Source organism: Cuculus canorus, chromosome 2 (genome assembly GCF_017976375.1).
Source record: "Cuculus canorus isolate bCucCan1 chromosome 2, bCucCan1.pri, whole genome shotgun sequence".
Lineage (NCBI taxonomy): Eukaryota > Metazoa > Chordata > Aves > Cuculiformes > Cuculidae > Cuculus > Cuculus canorus.
Window position 1 is genome coordinate 127,665,805 of NC_071402.1, and position 15,790 is coordinate 127,681,594.

The window sequence follows — 15,790 nt, forward strand, 5'->3', positions numbered from 1 at the left end:
TCATTTATCTATTAATATTTCTTAGAAGGTGCAGTGGATGTTTTACAATGCTGACTTGACTCAAAATCTGAAGGAATACTACTAACGTTTCATAGCAAATCCTTAAAAGTTCATAAGCTCCCCAATTTTAAGCCACAGTACAGTTGGTAGGTGTGATACACTTGGGGAGAAAGCCCTTGTGATGCTGACTTCACCTATTTGGTTTATTTAAGAAGTTTCCTGCAATAAAAATACACCATCTTTGCTGACTTGGAGCTTCTTTAATCAGCTTCTGTTTGCAATAGGTAGTGCTATGCCTTTATCCTCTATGGCCTTGATTGTTGTTGCCACTGGAATGGCAATCATTAGATAAAAATTCCCTTTTGTAACAGAATAAAATCTCAAATCTTTTTAAGGTTGATACCCCAATTAAAGGAGTTATAATAGTTTACAGTGGTTCATGATCTCACTCTGATGCACAGCACACTTCCCCAGATTTCTTCATTCATTTTCAGGAGCAAAAAGGTGATTAAGTTCTGTTAATGCAGGATTTCAAGTTATTAATTTGGAAACACTTCAGAGAATAAACTAAGATATAAAGTAAACCGAAAGCAGCATCTTACCTGAATGTACAAGAAATCAACAGGAGGCAGGAAAGAAAAAGCAGAAAATCTCTCAATAAAGATTTGTGGATTTGTACTTTTTTTAAGCCTAGTGACAATTTGATCCATTATAGCAATGTAGATTGGCTAAAAAGTAAAAATTTGATTGCACAAGCAGCTCAATTAAGCACCACACAAATTTAAATACTTCTAAAGATTTTTATCTGAAGTCTCCTTACATTTTTAAAATTTTTAAAAGTGATAAATTGTTTTCTATCTATTCTCCCAGACACCTGAGAGGGTAAGGCAGTTATATTAATTTCTTTCTCTGGTGCTTTTTACAGCTGTAAAAAGCTGCACAGTGAATAAAGCATATCAATTTTCCTGTACAATTGTATCAGTTCAAATTACTGAAAGGATGAAAAAAGAAGGCAAGGAGGGTAAATCCTTTGACAGCTGGGTTTTCTCTTGATTCTGTTGTCCATGAGAAGCAGAAGAGACACAGAGCTTTTATGAGCCTATCTTTGACTGTATGATTCCTCTTGTTCCAAAACCTACCACCGGTTTAACATTTTTGGCCAACATACAACTCCCTCTGCTTGTATGCTTTGTTAATATGTCCTTTGCTCTGCATCCATCTCGCCTATGAGACTCCAAACTTCTCTAGACAGCGGTTGGCCCTCCTTGGGGATTGTATGGTACCTCGCAAATGCAAGCCTAACTCATGACTATCCTTTTTAGTACATCTACATGCACAATCCAGAGAGGTTAGACAAAGGTGGCTCAAGGCTTCTTATTGACAAAGGTAACTCTTGTCCACAAGCTTAGGGCAACTTGTGGAAGCACAGTGTCACGGCTAATTTACCCAAAGAGTTTCATTCTCCTCCTTTCCTCTTGCCTGCCCCAACTTTGCTAAGTTTGTCACTTTGCAAAGCAATGAGCTTTCTAAGACCCAGGCAGTGACAGTAGCTAACAGTTCTATGAGATTGTAGAAGCTGCACAATATTTTTTCACCTTTGCTATTGAGAGAAGATAGGTTTCTTGCATCTATATGGAACATACTCTGAAGCACTGCTGATGTAGTTGAAAGGGATGTTAGGCAGGAGGTAGTCTTCAGTGAGAGCAGCAAGCCAATCACCTATAAACAGTTTTTTCTACTCCAGCATTTCCAACAAGCATGACTGGTTTACCATTTGTTAAGAGTAAACCAATAAAATATTTAGGACATGCAGTCCCAGATGTGTGAACAAAGATGTCTGAAATTCAGAAGGGAAAATAACCCCCAAACACTTGCGCAAGACAGTTTAGTTTTAAAAGCAAACAGTAATTTCTCTGTCTCTTTCCCTCTCTCTTTCTCTGATTAGGACTGAATTCTAAAAAGTAGTGAAGTGGGATACACCATTCTCTTTTTCTCAAACATAATGACTATAACAAAACATTCTACTGGCTTGCTTTTTACACAGCATTTCTACTTGAAAATTTGTATTCAGTTTTTTCTAGTATGAAGATTTTTGAAATCAAGTTGTAGTTGAAATGTGTAGGTTCCATCTCAACCTTTACGGAATGTTAGTCTCCCCAAAACAGGAAGAGAAACAAAGGCTAGGACAGCAGGTAGCTGGATTGATTTTTCAGTTAGTATTTCCATTTCCATTTTCGCCTGGTTTTCAGTATACCTAAAACTGGGCAAATAGTAGGCAATAGGTTAGATTTACTTACTCTCAGTAGCTCAAACCTTCATTCCCTGGTAAGGCTTTCTTTTCCAAGCTCTGTGTTTTACTACCTAGTATTAACCCTTAAAGGGAACTTGTTACAGGATAGCTAATAATGGATAAAGTCTTTTAATCATCAAGTTGGTGTTTCTGTGCCCACAAACTTCTAATCGCCCCAGGAAAATTCCTACTCATCTAAGTGTTTAAAAAGAAGAAGATCTACAAGTGAATGCAATCAAAACACCATGAAGCGTTTGAAAATATTCTACACAAATCACACTAAAAAATGAGCATAGACAACCAAAACCCCAAACTGAGACAATTACAATTAATAGCTCATGTTTTCTATTTCTCTGCTGACAGGTATACGAAGTTCAACACAAGAAAACCCTAGACTAACCCTACAGCTCAGGAACCAAGAGTGGGAAGGGAAAGGTAAAGAGATGTTCTAACCTGTCATAGTGAGACAAAGTTCAACTCCATCACCTTCAATAAGTATCAGTGGATGTTTTCTTACCCTCAGTCGGAAAATGTCAGTGTGCGCCAGCCCACAACACATTGTCTGTGAAGTAATTTTAAGCTAAAAACATCACTGTGCTTGAGCACTCAACCCTATTCACCAGACCCAGCTCCCTGTGATTTTTTCCACTTCCCAAAGGTCAAATTGGTACACAAAGGAACCCATTTTTTGTCACTAGAAGATGTGAAAGCAAAAATGATGGACCTCAACAGCCTTTCAGAAATTGTGGAATTGCTTTGAACCTTGGCAGCATTGTATGCAGCTGTGTGTCAACTACAGAAGGGGTCTATTTTGAAGGTGATCGTAGCTGATTTTCTTAATTTGTTAAATAAAAAGAGTTACAGGCACAGTCTTTTTTTGTGTGCATTGGACCTCATATATCATACTACCATAACTTCCAAAATTTGTATGCCACAAATAGAGCTCTAACTTTGTAGGATGAGCATAGAGAAAAGGTGATAAAAGTGACTTGCTTCTCCTAGACATCATACACTTCTGTTAGTATGAAGATAATTTAGCAGGCAAAAGAATACCTGCATACAAAGCTGGCAGTAGAAATATGTTAAGGCTTCAACTGGTGATGTACAGTCACTGTCGTCATTATTTGCAATGATTAAATATGCTTGGAGCCTGAATTTATTCTATTGTGGAAAAAAGGATATAAACTACTAACGAACTGAATATGGCATGTCTTCAGGAGTGTTTTAATAATATAAAAATCAATAAAACTATCACTTCATCATTAATCTTCAATACTCAACTAAAGGCACATGGTCCAGATAGTGGGGTTTTGCCCAAACACATCTAGAAAGTATTACTTCTAGGACATCTAAGAAAATATCTGAAATCATGATAAGAACTCAAGACATTCCTGTATCTAGCAGTACTTAGCTGTGCAGTTATTGGTGTGCACTGTACCTGAAAAGGAGCACCTGGATCCATATCAGGACTTGGGACCTTACCCACCCAAGGCAGGACCTTCTGGTCAAGCTAGCTTGTTTACAGATGAGCTCTGAGAGCTAAAGTATGTAGTACTACAGGCCAACAATCAGAAATGTGGGCCTTTGCTCTGCACCCCCATCAGTATTACTGGGTGAAATCCTGCATACACATGCACACATATGTGTTTATATCTGTTAAAAGGCATAAGTAAGTGTGTATATATAGGATACCTGTTTTTCAAGCACAATGAGATACTGGGTCATTGTTATTAACTTACCTTATCTTGAGAACATGCCCCCCCAAACACTCAAATACAGGTAAAGCCAAAACACATCTCATAGAGCTCTCCAGGGCAATTCATTGGCACATTTTCACGGGTCAGCAAACAATCCAGCAGAGACAAGAGTGTCTGCAATAAGTAAATATGTGAAGAGTGTGACCTGTGAGACTTATTTCTCAGGAAGGCGAGAGTGACCTCAAGGAGGTATTTAAATTTAAGCAGTGAGACTGCAACTCCTCATTATTCTTATTGTCTAGGAGCTCCTTTCAGAAGTCAAAGTCATGAAGAGGTCTTCTGATAAAACAAACCAAAATATCTACATTCTGCACTACTTAAAGTAAGGTATATGAAGAAGACACAGTTCAGGCAAGTACATTATGGCAGATTCTTCACACTCATAGTTAGTTTTTTCTTATATTGACTTATTTAGAAGCAGGCAAGCACTCAGAAGAGCTTCAAATGATGAGGCATATTAAGTAAATTTAAAATGTCGACATAAGGATATGCAGTAACAATTTGTTTATATATTAAACAAACAGAGTTCAGCTCCATTCTTTAATAACATTTAATAAGATAGGGCCTCATTATCAGAGCATGAGAGTAATTAATGCTAATGAATTTAGCGAGCAGTTAATTAGAGAGAGGAGGAATGCTTGTATTAGAGAGAGACAAAATGGCTAGCTCTAAACTATCTAAGACATTACTAACAGCAGCAACACAAGAACCGAGAAGTCAAGTGCAGTGAAGTAAACAGACTACATTTCTTCTTGTAACAGTGGACCGCTGAAACATGAAATCTCTGAAACCTTGTAGGTCTCCGAAGTAAGGGTCCAGGTTTGATATATATAAAATCTTGTCAATTTCAACTCATGTACTTTATAGGTACACAGTAATCTTAAGTAATTTTAATTTTTACTCCTGCATAGGACCGCATGCTCAGTGGATGTCTCAGAAATACTGTTTCTTAAAACATAAACAGTTTTAATCCTAACGCATACCTGAACCATAATGTTCTCAGGAACAGGAGTAACAGTTTTAAATCTTGTTCTGAGTTGTTCTAAGCAGGGAAGCACATGTTTATCAAAGAGAACTGTTAAGCTAGCCTTTTTGGATTGGTATCTTGTTGTTTCTATCCAGCTGGCAACGTACCTGGATAACAAATTGGAAAGCAACCAATTTTTCATCAGACAGAAGTTGAAAAACTACAAAATTTATTCCCTTTAGCTTTGAAATGCAAACTTCTGTTAATTTTTGAGAAGTGTTTGTGACTGCCTTTAGAGTAACACACAAACACTACTGCCCTGTCCGAAAGTCAGATAACAGTGCTGCCATTAAAATTACATTTTTATTTGTTCATGTGAAGGTCATCATGCTGCTGCATTTCTAAGAGCTGTTGTGAGAGCTGAGCACACTGGCATATGGCTATACTCCTTTTCCTTGTCTGAACCTTTCATTTTACGGTGGGCAGGAAGAAAGGACCTAGATGATAATTTGCTCCTGCCTTCAGAGGGCTGGACTACCCAAAAACAGGTGGAAGCAATGATTCTGTATTTGGTTTATGTTGTTTGAGAACAGATTACTTAAAATACTGGTGTGTAAATTGTACACAAGGCTGAGGGTTGTGCAACACCCAAGGACAACATAGCTTGCATTGCACATATCTACAGTAGTGTATATAACCCAGTCTGGCTGAAAAGTCTGGCTATACGTAATTAAAGACAAAAAAATAACCCTTCTCATCTGCTAGTTCCTATCACAAGCAAGTAAAAAATTCCTTATCGTTATGCTAACTACAACCCAGGCTTCTGTTTAGCAGCCATGTGTCTAGAGTTATATTCCAAAGGATTTGGCAATTTTATCCCCTGCTTGTGATCACATTGTATTAGTCAAATATAGTCTAAACCAATTATGGACTCATTCACAGCTATTCTGTTTGTACAGTTTGTTGCCTACTATTTCTATCTCAACACTCCTCTTTTGCTGTGAGAGATCTGATTTCTTCTCTGTGTCCTCACTAGAACTTTGATCCTCATCCTCCTCACTGGGCAACTTGTACAGACTCATGCTGTTTAATTAAATTCTCCTACAGACGAGATTTCTCTAGGAATTATTGGCACTGAAGGCTTCTTGTCCCAATGGCATACAACTCTTAACACAGACAGTTAGAACTAACTGAAATGTTGATGGTGATGACATACTGAAACACTGCAAAATTCAATTTTAACGTGGTATACCAGTAAAGCTGCTTGAAAATAAACCCACCAACTGACAAATGCTAAAAGAATCAATTCTTATTAAATTTGTAAGGACTGTTTTGCATCAGTTCAACAAATGCAAAAGGAGGATATCACATTGGACTGCTTCAAATTAGTGCATTCTGCTTTGACCAACTAAATACCTTTTTATGCATGCAAACCCATACTCTTTAGAAAACATTGTTCTCGCAATCAATTTGCATGAAACACAGATATAAAACAGGTTAAAAGAGCAGTACTGTGATCCAAAGGAGTAAAAGAAACAAAAAACCAGACTGATGTAAATTAGTATTCTTAAGAGTATCAGTGATGGTGGCAGTTATTAAAAAGCTGTCAGAAAACAGTAGCCAAGTTATTCACCTCTTACTACTTCCAAATTTGCATTAGAAAAAGCTGACAGTCAGTTGGGTTGCGTTTGTATTGGATTGGTGTGGCAAGGTTTTTGTTGCAGGGGAACTACAGGGGTGGCTTCTGTGAGAACCTGTTAGAAGCAGCTTCCCCCATGTCTGACAGAGCCAATGCCAGCTGGCTCTGAAATGGACCCGTTGTTGGCCAAGGCCAAGCCAATCAACAACAGTGGCAGCACCTCTAGGATAAGATAATTAAGAAGAGGGGAAAAACCTGCTGAACGAGAGCAGCCAGAAGACAGATGCAAGAATATGTGAGAAATGACCTTGCAGACACCAGGGTCAGTGAAAAGTGGGACAAACTGCCCCAGGCACCAGAGCAGATATTCCCCATGTTGAAGATCATGGTGAGGCAGGCTGTCCCCTTACAGCCCATGAAGATCCGTGTCTGAGCAGATATCTACCTGCATCCTGGGAAGCACCCCATGTTGGAGCAGGTGGGTGCACCTGAAGGAGGCTATGACCCCATGGATAGACCACCCTGGAGTAGGCTCCTGACAGGACCTGTGGACAGAGGAGTCCATACTAGAGCACCATTGCTAGCAGGACTTGTGACCCTGTAGGGACCTACACTAGACCGGTTGGTTCCTGAAGGACTGTGTCTTGTGGAAAGGACCTATGCTGAACCTGTTCATGAACTTCTGCGGTCTGTGGGAAGTACCCATGCTGTAGAAGTTCATGGAGAACTGTCTCCAGTGGGAGGGATCCCATACTGGAACAGAAAAGGAGCGTGGGGAGGAAGGAGTGGCAGAAACACTGTGTGATGAACTGACCACAACCCCCATTCCCTGTCCCTCTGTGCCGTTCAGGAGGAGGAGCTAAAGAATTTGGAAGTGAAGTTGAGCTAGGGTTGATTAGAGGGGTAGGGAGAAGGTATTTTAAGATTATGTTTTATTTCTCATTGCCCTACTCTGATTTTGACTGTTAACAAATGAAATTAATTTCCTTGAGTTGAGTCTGTTTTTCCCATGACAGTAATTGCTGAGTGATTTCCCTGTCCTTGTCTCAACCCAGGAGCATTTTGTATTTTTCTCCCCCTGCACAGCAGAGGAATGGGAGTGACAAAGTAGCTTGGTGGACACCTGGAATCCAGTCAGGGTTAACCCATCACACTACTACCTTGATTAAGCAGCGCACATAAGAGAGGAAAATAAAACCCTTAACTGATGGTGAAATTTTCTGAATTGCATACTTGAAAATATACATTGCCCCCAACTAAATCATCCCACAGTTATCAGAATAAAAACTAGAAGAAATAATTGATATAAATAATGGAGCCTATTCCCTTTAATCTTCAAGATGTGTCTTAAAAATGGTAACTAATATAATCAAATACTTACAGATTCCATCCAGGATTCCATCCTGCCTGTTCAGGTCAAGAATACTCTCTCTGGGTACTGTAGCTGGAGTAGCAGCTCTTAAATGGTGTATCTCGAATAACACCCACATTGATGGAGTCATAGGCACAGGTTCATTGCTTGTGAGGGTCAGATCCTAGAAATCATCACTAAATTTTTCGGTGAAAGGAAACTAAGATTCACTGTCCAACAAGAACATAATCAGGGCAGGCAAGAGTTTACCATAGCCCCACAAAGGGGCAAGGGTTATCTGCAACACCATGCACATACATTGTTTCTTGGATGCAGCTGAACAAACTTTACTCAAAAATGACTATATTTTTTTTACTTCAGAAACACAGAGGAGGACAAATTCAAAAGATTTTTCTTGATCTTGTGTGAGTTTTATACAGATCAAATCATTCAAAAGATGATTAGCCTGCTTCACCAGTATGAGATCTGCTGAAAACTGCTAACACCAGAGGAGGCAAAGTCTCTCTCAGCGTCAATGGAAATAAGAACAAAATTATTTAAAGCAGGAGCTTAAGCTTAGATGGTCAGGAACGTCCCTTGGAAAAGCCACTTCCTGCTCAATACCTAAAAGGCAGGCTATGTGTCTAGACCCAGACAAACACCTTTCTGAGTAACCTTAAAACCATGTCACTAGATAGGTTTAAGTTCCTAAGACAGGCAAGCTTAAGAGAATGGGCTTAAACTACAATCACCTTCCTAAAGTGACTTTCAGGTTTTAGATTTGGATTTTATTGTTTGGATTTTGGATTTATTACAGCATTTCAGGCAGCCAACAAAATTCGTTTAGCTGTATAATTAATAAGAAGGGAGTAAGAAGTCTGGGTACTACAGCTAGTTCTTAAACTGATTAATTTAGATTTCGTAACACTCACCTTCCTTACTTAGTAGAGTCATGTGTGGACTTCACTCATGGAATCTTAGATCTTTTACTGAGAGGATTTCCAAACACCATTTTCAATAATCTTATGATTGACATCTTGAATTACATCAATTCATGCACTAGGAGGCACAATCTCCCTTACAGTGTAAGTGAGCTACTTCAGGCCTTTTTGTTGCACAAAATAGGCAAGACACAATGCGTTTCTCAGATGCTAAAACATTACTTAGCAATAATGAAAACCAAAGAAATTATAAGATTGGAAAAAAAAAGAAAGGCACACTGAAAAACTCTCTCCAGAAAATAAAAGGAGAAAATGTGAATACAAGTAGAGGGGGAGAGATGGTACTTGCTTCTCAATTTCTCACCTTGTTATCATTCATAACTATGTTGAGTCACGCAAGCCACATAGTATCTATATCTCCATCTAAACTAGCCATTTTTGGCCCCTCCTGTTAGTATTAGCTTGCTCTCTCACAAGAGATGAAAGGAGACTTGCAAATCATATTTCAATAGAATCCCATCATTTTAGTGCTCAAATAACAGCAGTGCACAGCAATTAAAACTTCAGAAGATGCAATGGATCACTAAAAAAGAAGTTTTGTAGCAACAAAACCATGTTTTTTTCTTTTGCTTGCTTATTAAATGTTTATTCAAAGTCAAAAGCAAAACTATTTTCAGTGAACACTTGATACTGCAAAATGACTGCATTTTATGAAATAATGGCCTGTTTCTGTTTTGATTATAGGAGAGTATGTCATTAGCCGTAATGATATGGGTGAGATATTGGAGGTTTCACAGGTCTGGGGAGAAAACAACTTGCTCTTTAAGGCAGAAGAATCAGCATCATTCAGGCTAGTACTTTTCTTTCTGCCTCCCCTCTTTCCCTTACAACCAGGGCTCTGCGCCCACAACTTATTGCATCAAAACACAGAAAAATGCAAGAATTTGGCCTCCAACACCTTCACTGAGTTCTGACATTGTCCATTTCTGACGGAGAACCATGCTGTTGGGAACAGGTCCTACCAAGAACACGTGCGCTACTTGCCATCTTTCCATTCTCGGGTTGCATGGTGTATAAAACCAAGCTCATCACCAGTCAGAACTTTGGGGGCATTTTAAATATGCTTTTGTTTCGTATTCACGTGCATGTGATGCAGAACTTTCAGTACCTGAAGAGAAGGCACAGGGTGCATGTTAGTGGCACAATTTGGATACAATAGGGGTCTTTGATGTTCTTCCTTAACCAAGTCTCTGACTGCAAATCCCTGCACTCTGTCAGCTCCTCACCTTTACTTCTGCTTTTGTTGTAGTTTAGCCCCAAATTCCTATTAATCCTAAGTGTAGGAAAGAATCCCATTCTGAAGTGGCTGTACTGTGCAGTCAATATTCTCTAACAGAAAGTGTTGAATGGGGAAGGAAATCCATGCAGCTGCCAACACTCAGTAGCAAAAATGGGCAAGCCTTATATTTCTCTAGTGTTTTGAAAGCATATTCTATTTCTGTCTAGATGCCCAATTAAAACATCCTGTTTCTCCTTCTAGAACAAAGTATTACTTAGTCTATGTGTCAAATTGAATGCTTTTTACTTAATGCCACAATTAATTTTCCTTTGAGACATGCAAACAACACATAAAATGTAGAATTTGCTTATAACGTTTGAACTTTGCCTTCGCTTATCATGTGGCTGACTGGACAGCTTGAAAAGCATGTTATTGCACTGCAGGCTAAACTGCAGAATGTTTTCTACAAGAACCATGGTGATTTCTTTATACTGTAGGGTTAAAATCACACCATGTACATAGGCAGGTACCTTATTCTTCCCATTCTCTGCTTTTCCAACAACAAACACAGAGTGATGCACTGCCAGTAACTCCTCCAGCTGAACAACATACCACACAGAACGGATGCAGAGTGAACACCTTTCCTCTCCTGTGGTCTTTTAACTACAGACACATAATTTTTATGAATAATTATCTCCTTCTGCACAGACTTATACCTTCTCAGCAGATTTACCTCAGCTGAGCTGATGCTGCACCAAGCAACAATGTTCATCTCCCAGAAAGTAGGAAGAGAATTGGCTTAATGAACGCAGTTGCCTCAACAAGTGAGAGCAAAACTTATTCTGCTATATAGCCATACACTCCAGCAGGATTGTGCTAATCCAGGGATACAGAACAGTTATCACAATTTTGCCATCAATTTAGCACTGTGAATCCCATACTTAGAACAGCTGTGCAGCTATAATTTGGCAAAATACAAAATCAGTCCACTAAAGTAATACATTTCATCAAAAGAAATAGTTCTACAAGCTGCAGAAGGAAACAGCTTGGAGGTTTATGGATTTCTTAGTGAAGACCATTCACATTGGTTTTCTGAAGTTCAGTAGGAGCAAATCCATATTCCTCATCTTCTGATTCACCCAGTTAGCAAAAATCAAAATATTCTATAGAAGTCTGACTGCAAAATTCATAATACCCCAGGGTATAGTTTATCATCTTTTATCCTTCCATCAGGATATGTTTTATAAATTCTGAGGTCAGCCACAGCTTGGATAGTTCAGTTTCCAATAAACCGTAATAAAGGAAAGGGGTATTCAATCATGTACAGCAGGTGTGGATGCTCCTTGAAGGAGGATGGGAATACACTTTCTTAGCTGTCCAAATACACATTCTATTTGATCCCTATACTAACCAGCCATTCAAACTAAAATTAGTGTTCAAATTTAGCTTGCAGACAACTAGTTCTTATGAGTATACATACATACATATATGTACATAGATATTTTAATATGTACATAGCACAACGTGCATTATGTTATACAGAAATTCTATAAAACACAAAAATCACGCGGCCGCTCACACTTCAAATCCATACCTACTTTTTCATATGTTTTTGCTCCCTTACTCTTCTTTCCTCATTATAAATAATGACCACAATTAAATTGCTCTTGAGTGCAAATGCTTTGTACTACACATAAACAAACAAGTTTGTCAATGTAGACAGCTTTTCTTTTGAACAGAATATGCAGTTCCTGATGGGTGTATTAATAATCATCCTGAGTTGCATTAATGCCACAACAAAATGCCTTTGAAATACTGAGACATTGAGGACACCTTATCAATAACATAACATATTCCAAAATAACCTTCATGTCTAATATAACCCATTTGCAATTATTTTGATCAAAACTCTTAAGGGGAGTAATTAAAGGAAATGAATTCTTTTACTTTGAGAATAAAGCTCTCTTTAGGCTGCAAGTGAAGCTCCAGGGTAGACTGTTTAACCATCTGTTCAAGTTGCAGGTTCCTCTTCTTTGGAATATCCAGAGCTGGAAACAGGTCACTGATCAGGCCCATGAAAACTGGGATATCATCTGTCACTATTTTAGGCAAACTGAAGTCTCTTAAGGCTTGCACAAGCACTTGGAAAAGAATGACAAGCCACATATTGCAAGAGCATTAAATTAGGATTCTGTTTTTATTCAAAGGCAAAACACCAGAAACAGCTTCTATTCTCAGATACTTTAAAGACAAGATTTTACCTGATCCAATCCTCAGGTCTGTTCTTATCTCCTCATTTTTGTGAGCCAGCAACTGCCAAAAAAGACTTGATAGCATGAAGTCCCCAGTCATAGTGGTCCTGTGAAAATATTTTTACTAGCAATGTTAGCATAGGAAATAAAAATAAGTGATAGTATTATATTTAAGAAGAAAATAGTTAGTTTATGAACAGAGTAGAATGACACTTTTTTATTCCCCTGTAGTCTTCCAGTGGGTTTAAGTCAGTATTGGAAGTCTGTAAAAGAAAAAAATAATGTGTATCTATTTAACTTTGAGTATTCCACCACTTTGCTCCCTATTTTTTTAAATGGCAAAATCTGCACCAAGTTTCATTATATTCATTGCAACTGAATACACCTTTGTGATGAAAGAAGGCGAGCAAAAAATTGCTGCCCAACTTCCCGTAATTTGACTTAAGGCTAGCAATAATTTTTTCTTTCCAAAAAAAAAAGACTGGACAAACTATTAACATATTTTGCAAATAGCTCCATCACCAAATTTAAAGGAAAAAAGAAACAAATAACTACTCAGCCTAGAGGAAAAGCCTAGAAAAAATTGTTAATTAAAGGGCAGAGTAAAAGCCTGTATGTTGCTCTAAGCCTTGCCGGTGGGAAGGCAAATATCCAGTGCCAAAGGCACAACTTTTTCATCACTCATAGGCTCTTTGATCCCTCTCCCTCCTTTTCCAGCATTGTATAACACTCACCTCTTTTGCTCTCCCACTAAGGTTGCATAAAAGTAGAAAGAAAAGTAACTCGAATAGTTTGGGAGGTTTAAACAATTTGAACAATTGCAGCTTGCATGACAGAAGGGAGCACTCCAACCGGCAATTTTGCAATGGATTAAGGGGTCTATCGTGAAGTTACAGCTCTAAATTAAAGGCTATACATACACTTAAAGGTCTTCTAGCAGCTCGTGTAGAAGTCACAGATGGCTAATTCTGTTAAAAACAGCAGTGGGACCAGCTATTACATGAGCACCTGGGCAAGTGTGTGGACAATCAGCTCTCTTCTGACCCCTGTGTGGCTGCAGCCAAGAGTTACATAGCCACAATTTCCTTACATTAGCATATGTCACATAGTACATGGTGGTCTACAGTTTCCTTACTGTGCACACACTACATTTTTCCCTCAATTTCAAAACTCACCCTGCTGTCAGCACCCAAACTGGGTACCAGTCACATGAGGTTTCAGAACATTACCTGCAACCACACTTATGACTTCAGTATAAATACAACCTAGTTGGTACTATTACCCAAACCAAAAGGAAAACAAAACAAATCAAAATAAAAAAAAAACAAAACCCAACCCCAAACAAAGAAAAAAAAGTGGTGGGGAGAACCAGTAGCAAACCCACAAGGTAACGGTATAAAATTTATAAAAGATGTCACTATCATCTTCTACGATAGTGGCACTCCATGACTGTGAAGCAAATGCACAAAATATACCACAAACTAAAAATAAAATGCAATTTTCAGCTTCAGAACAGTTCATCATCAGTAAGAAAAATTGCCATTTTTTTTCAGAGTTTCTAAAGGTGCTGAGTATCCACAATGAAAATGAGTCTTCACATTTCATATATTTTACACCTAGGCAAAGACGTCAAACATGGAGATGACTAAGAAAACAGAAAAATGTAGGAACACACCAGGCTTAATGATAAGATTTGCTTAGATTTGGGTAAGACTCCCCACACGTACACACCAATCTTTTTTGTTGGTTTGTTTATAAAAGCCCCAAAGCTGGACCAATATTTTCAGAATTCTCTGAACTGCTGTGTATTTTCTGCAGCAGACCAGAATTTTAAACAAAGGGATTTAATTTCTCCCCTTTCCATTAAAAGTAGAGCAAATAAAATAAAAAATAATAAACAAGTACAGTCTATTTTTTTGCCTTAAACATTAATATTATTATCACTATTATAAATATTAAAATGTCAAACAACTGTACAAGTGGTTTTTCTGAATTCAGAAAAATTACTCTAGGACAAAGTAATTATTAGAGTTGAGCAATCCCTGTTTCAGCAAAGCAGCCAATATTGCTCTCTCAAGATATACATCATTCAAATTCATTATCTCTAGAAACATTTCAAGAATATGTCAGGAAAACATCAGAATATTTAGAGATAATTTCAAAATTATGTAGGCATGAAAATAAAGTTGCTTTTGCTTTCATAATGGCCCCGTTTGCTCGAGTTTATGGCTTAAGGTTGAAGCATTCTCCAAATTCTTATTCCATTGATAAAGCTGAATATTAAGAATGTCTTGTGAAAAATTATACAGTTGAAAACTTGTTGTTATACAGTTTTAAATGATTAAACAGCATGCATGTTGGAAAGAAATTATAAACCTTTCAAGTGTCTGAAGTTGTAGTTTTTTAAGATAACTAGTCTGAGTGTGAATTGTTCCTGGTATAACAATTTTTTAGCAATACTTCATTTCTACTTTTCAAACAATCCTTCACTGTATTTACAGAGGAAAGGTTAAACATTCATCCAAATGGAAGACATTATTTGTTATTCATAATAATTCCTACTCTTCAAGATTTTGCTCTTCTCCAACAGGTAGTTATATTTCTACTATAGATACTACACAACAGCATGAAGCAGTGATATACAATTATTTAATGCAAAATTTATGCGTTATGAGTCGTCCAAGATCAAAGGAAAGGGCACTTTCTTCTAAATATCTGAACATTTAATAAGTATGGACATGTGATTTAAAGCGTCTTCAAAATGAAAGATAAGACCATATAGGTAAAAGATACCTATTATTACAGTGTCCAGCTGAACTGTTTCCTAGTGAGTATGTGCTAATTAACATGTAGCAAAACCAGAAGCCCAAAGAGACTCTCACATCCTTAAAAAGCAGCTCCCTGCAGAGACTATACAAGGTAATAAACTTCCTGGCTAACAGGCATGCATCAATAAACCCTGCAGCAACCAACATCATTTCACAGATCAGTTCAATGTCAGGGACAACCATCGCACAGGGTCTAAGGAAGAAAACAAACCCCATAATCCAGATGCACAGATTAGTTATTTAAACATGGTAAGAATAAGTCACTTAAATCAAATGACTGATGTATGCAAACATTTTTAGAAACAGAGCTCAAGAGAGTCACAATTAAGAATGTCAATCAAAGCTAACAAGGACCTTACTTCAAAGTAGAAGGAGCTAATTAGGCACTGTTGATTGTTAGTATTCAGTAACATTGCTGTACACAAAGGAGGGAGCTAAGATACGCTGGGCTTGTGAGACAGGTACAACCAAAACTCAGAGCAGGCA

The 15,790-nt window shown here is 37.9% G+C and overlaps 1 protein-coding gene across 1 annotated transcript in view; it reads right to left on the reverse strand.

Moving 5' to 3' along the window:
- The window catches only part of DNAH11 (dynein axonemal heavy chain 11), a 101,186-nt gene that overhangs the window by 70,467 nt on the left and 14,929 nt on the right, over positions 1–15,790 (reverse strand). The window contains 12 exon segments of the mRNA XM_054057895.1: positions 2,744–2,852; positions 4,030–4,161; positions 5,031–5,181; positions 8,035–8,048; positions 8,051–8,188; positions 9,310–9,374; positions 9,377–9,475; positions 9,975–10,113; positions 10,755–10,832; positions 12,172–12,370; positions 12,495–12,583; positions 15,359–15,497. Of these exon segments, the coding sequence (XP_053913870.1) occupies positions 2,744–2,852; positions 4,030–4,161; positions 5,031–5,181; positions 8,035–8,048; positions 8,051–8,188; positions 9,310–9,374; positions 9,377–9,475; positions 9,975–10,113; positions 10,755–10,832; positions 12,172–12,370; positions 12,495–12,583; positions 15,359–15,497 (1,352 nt within the window).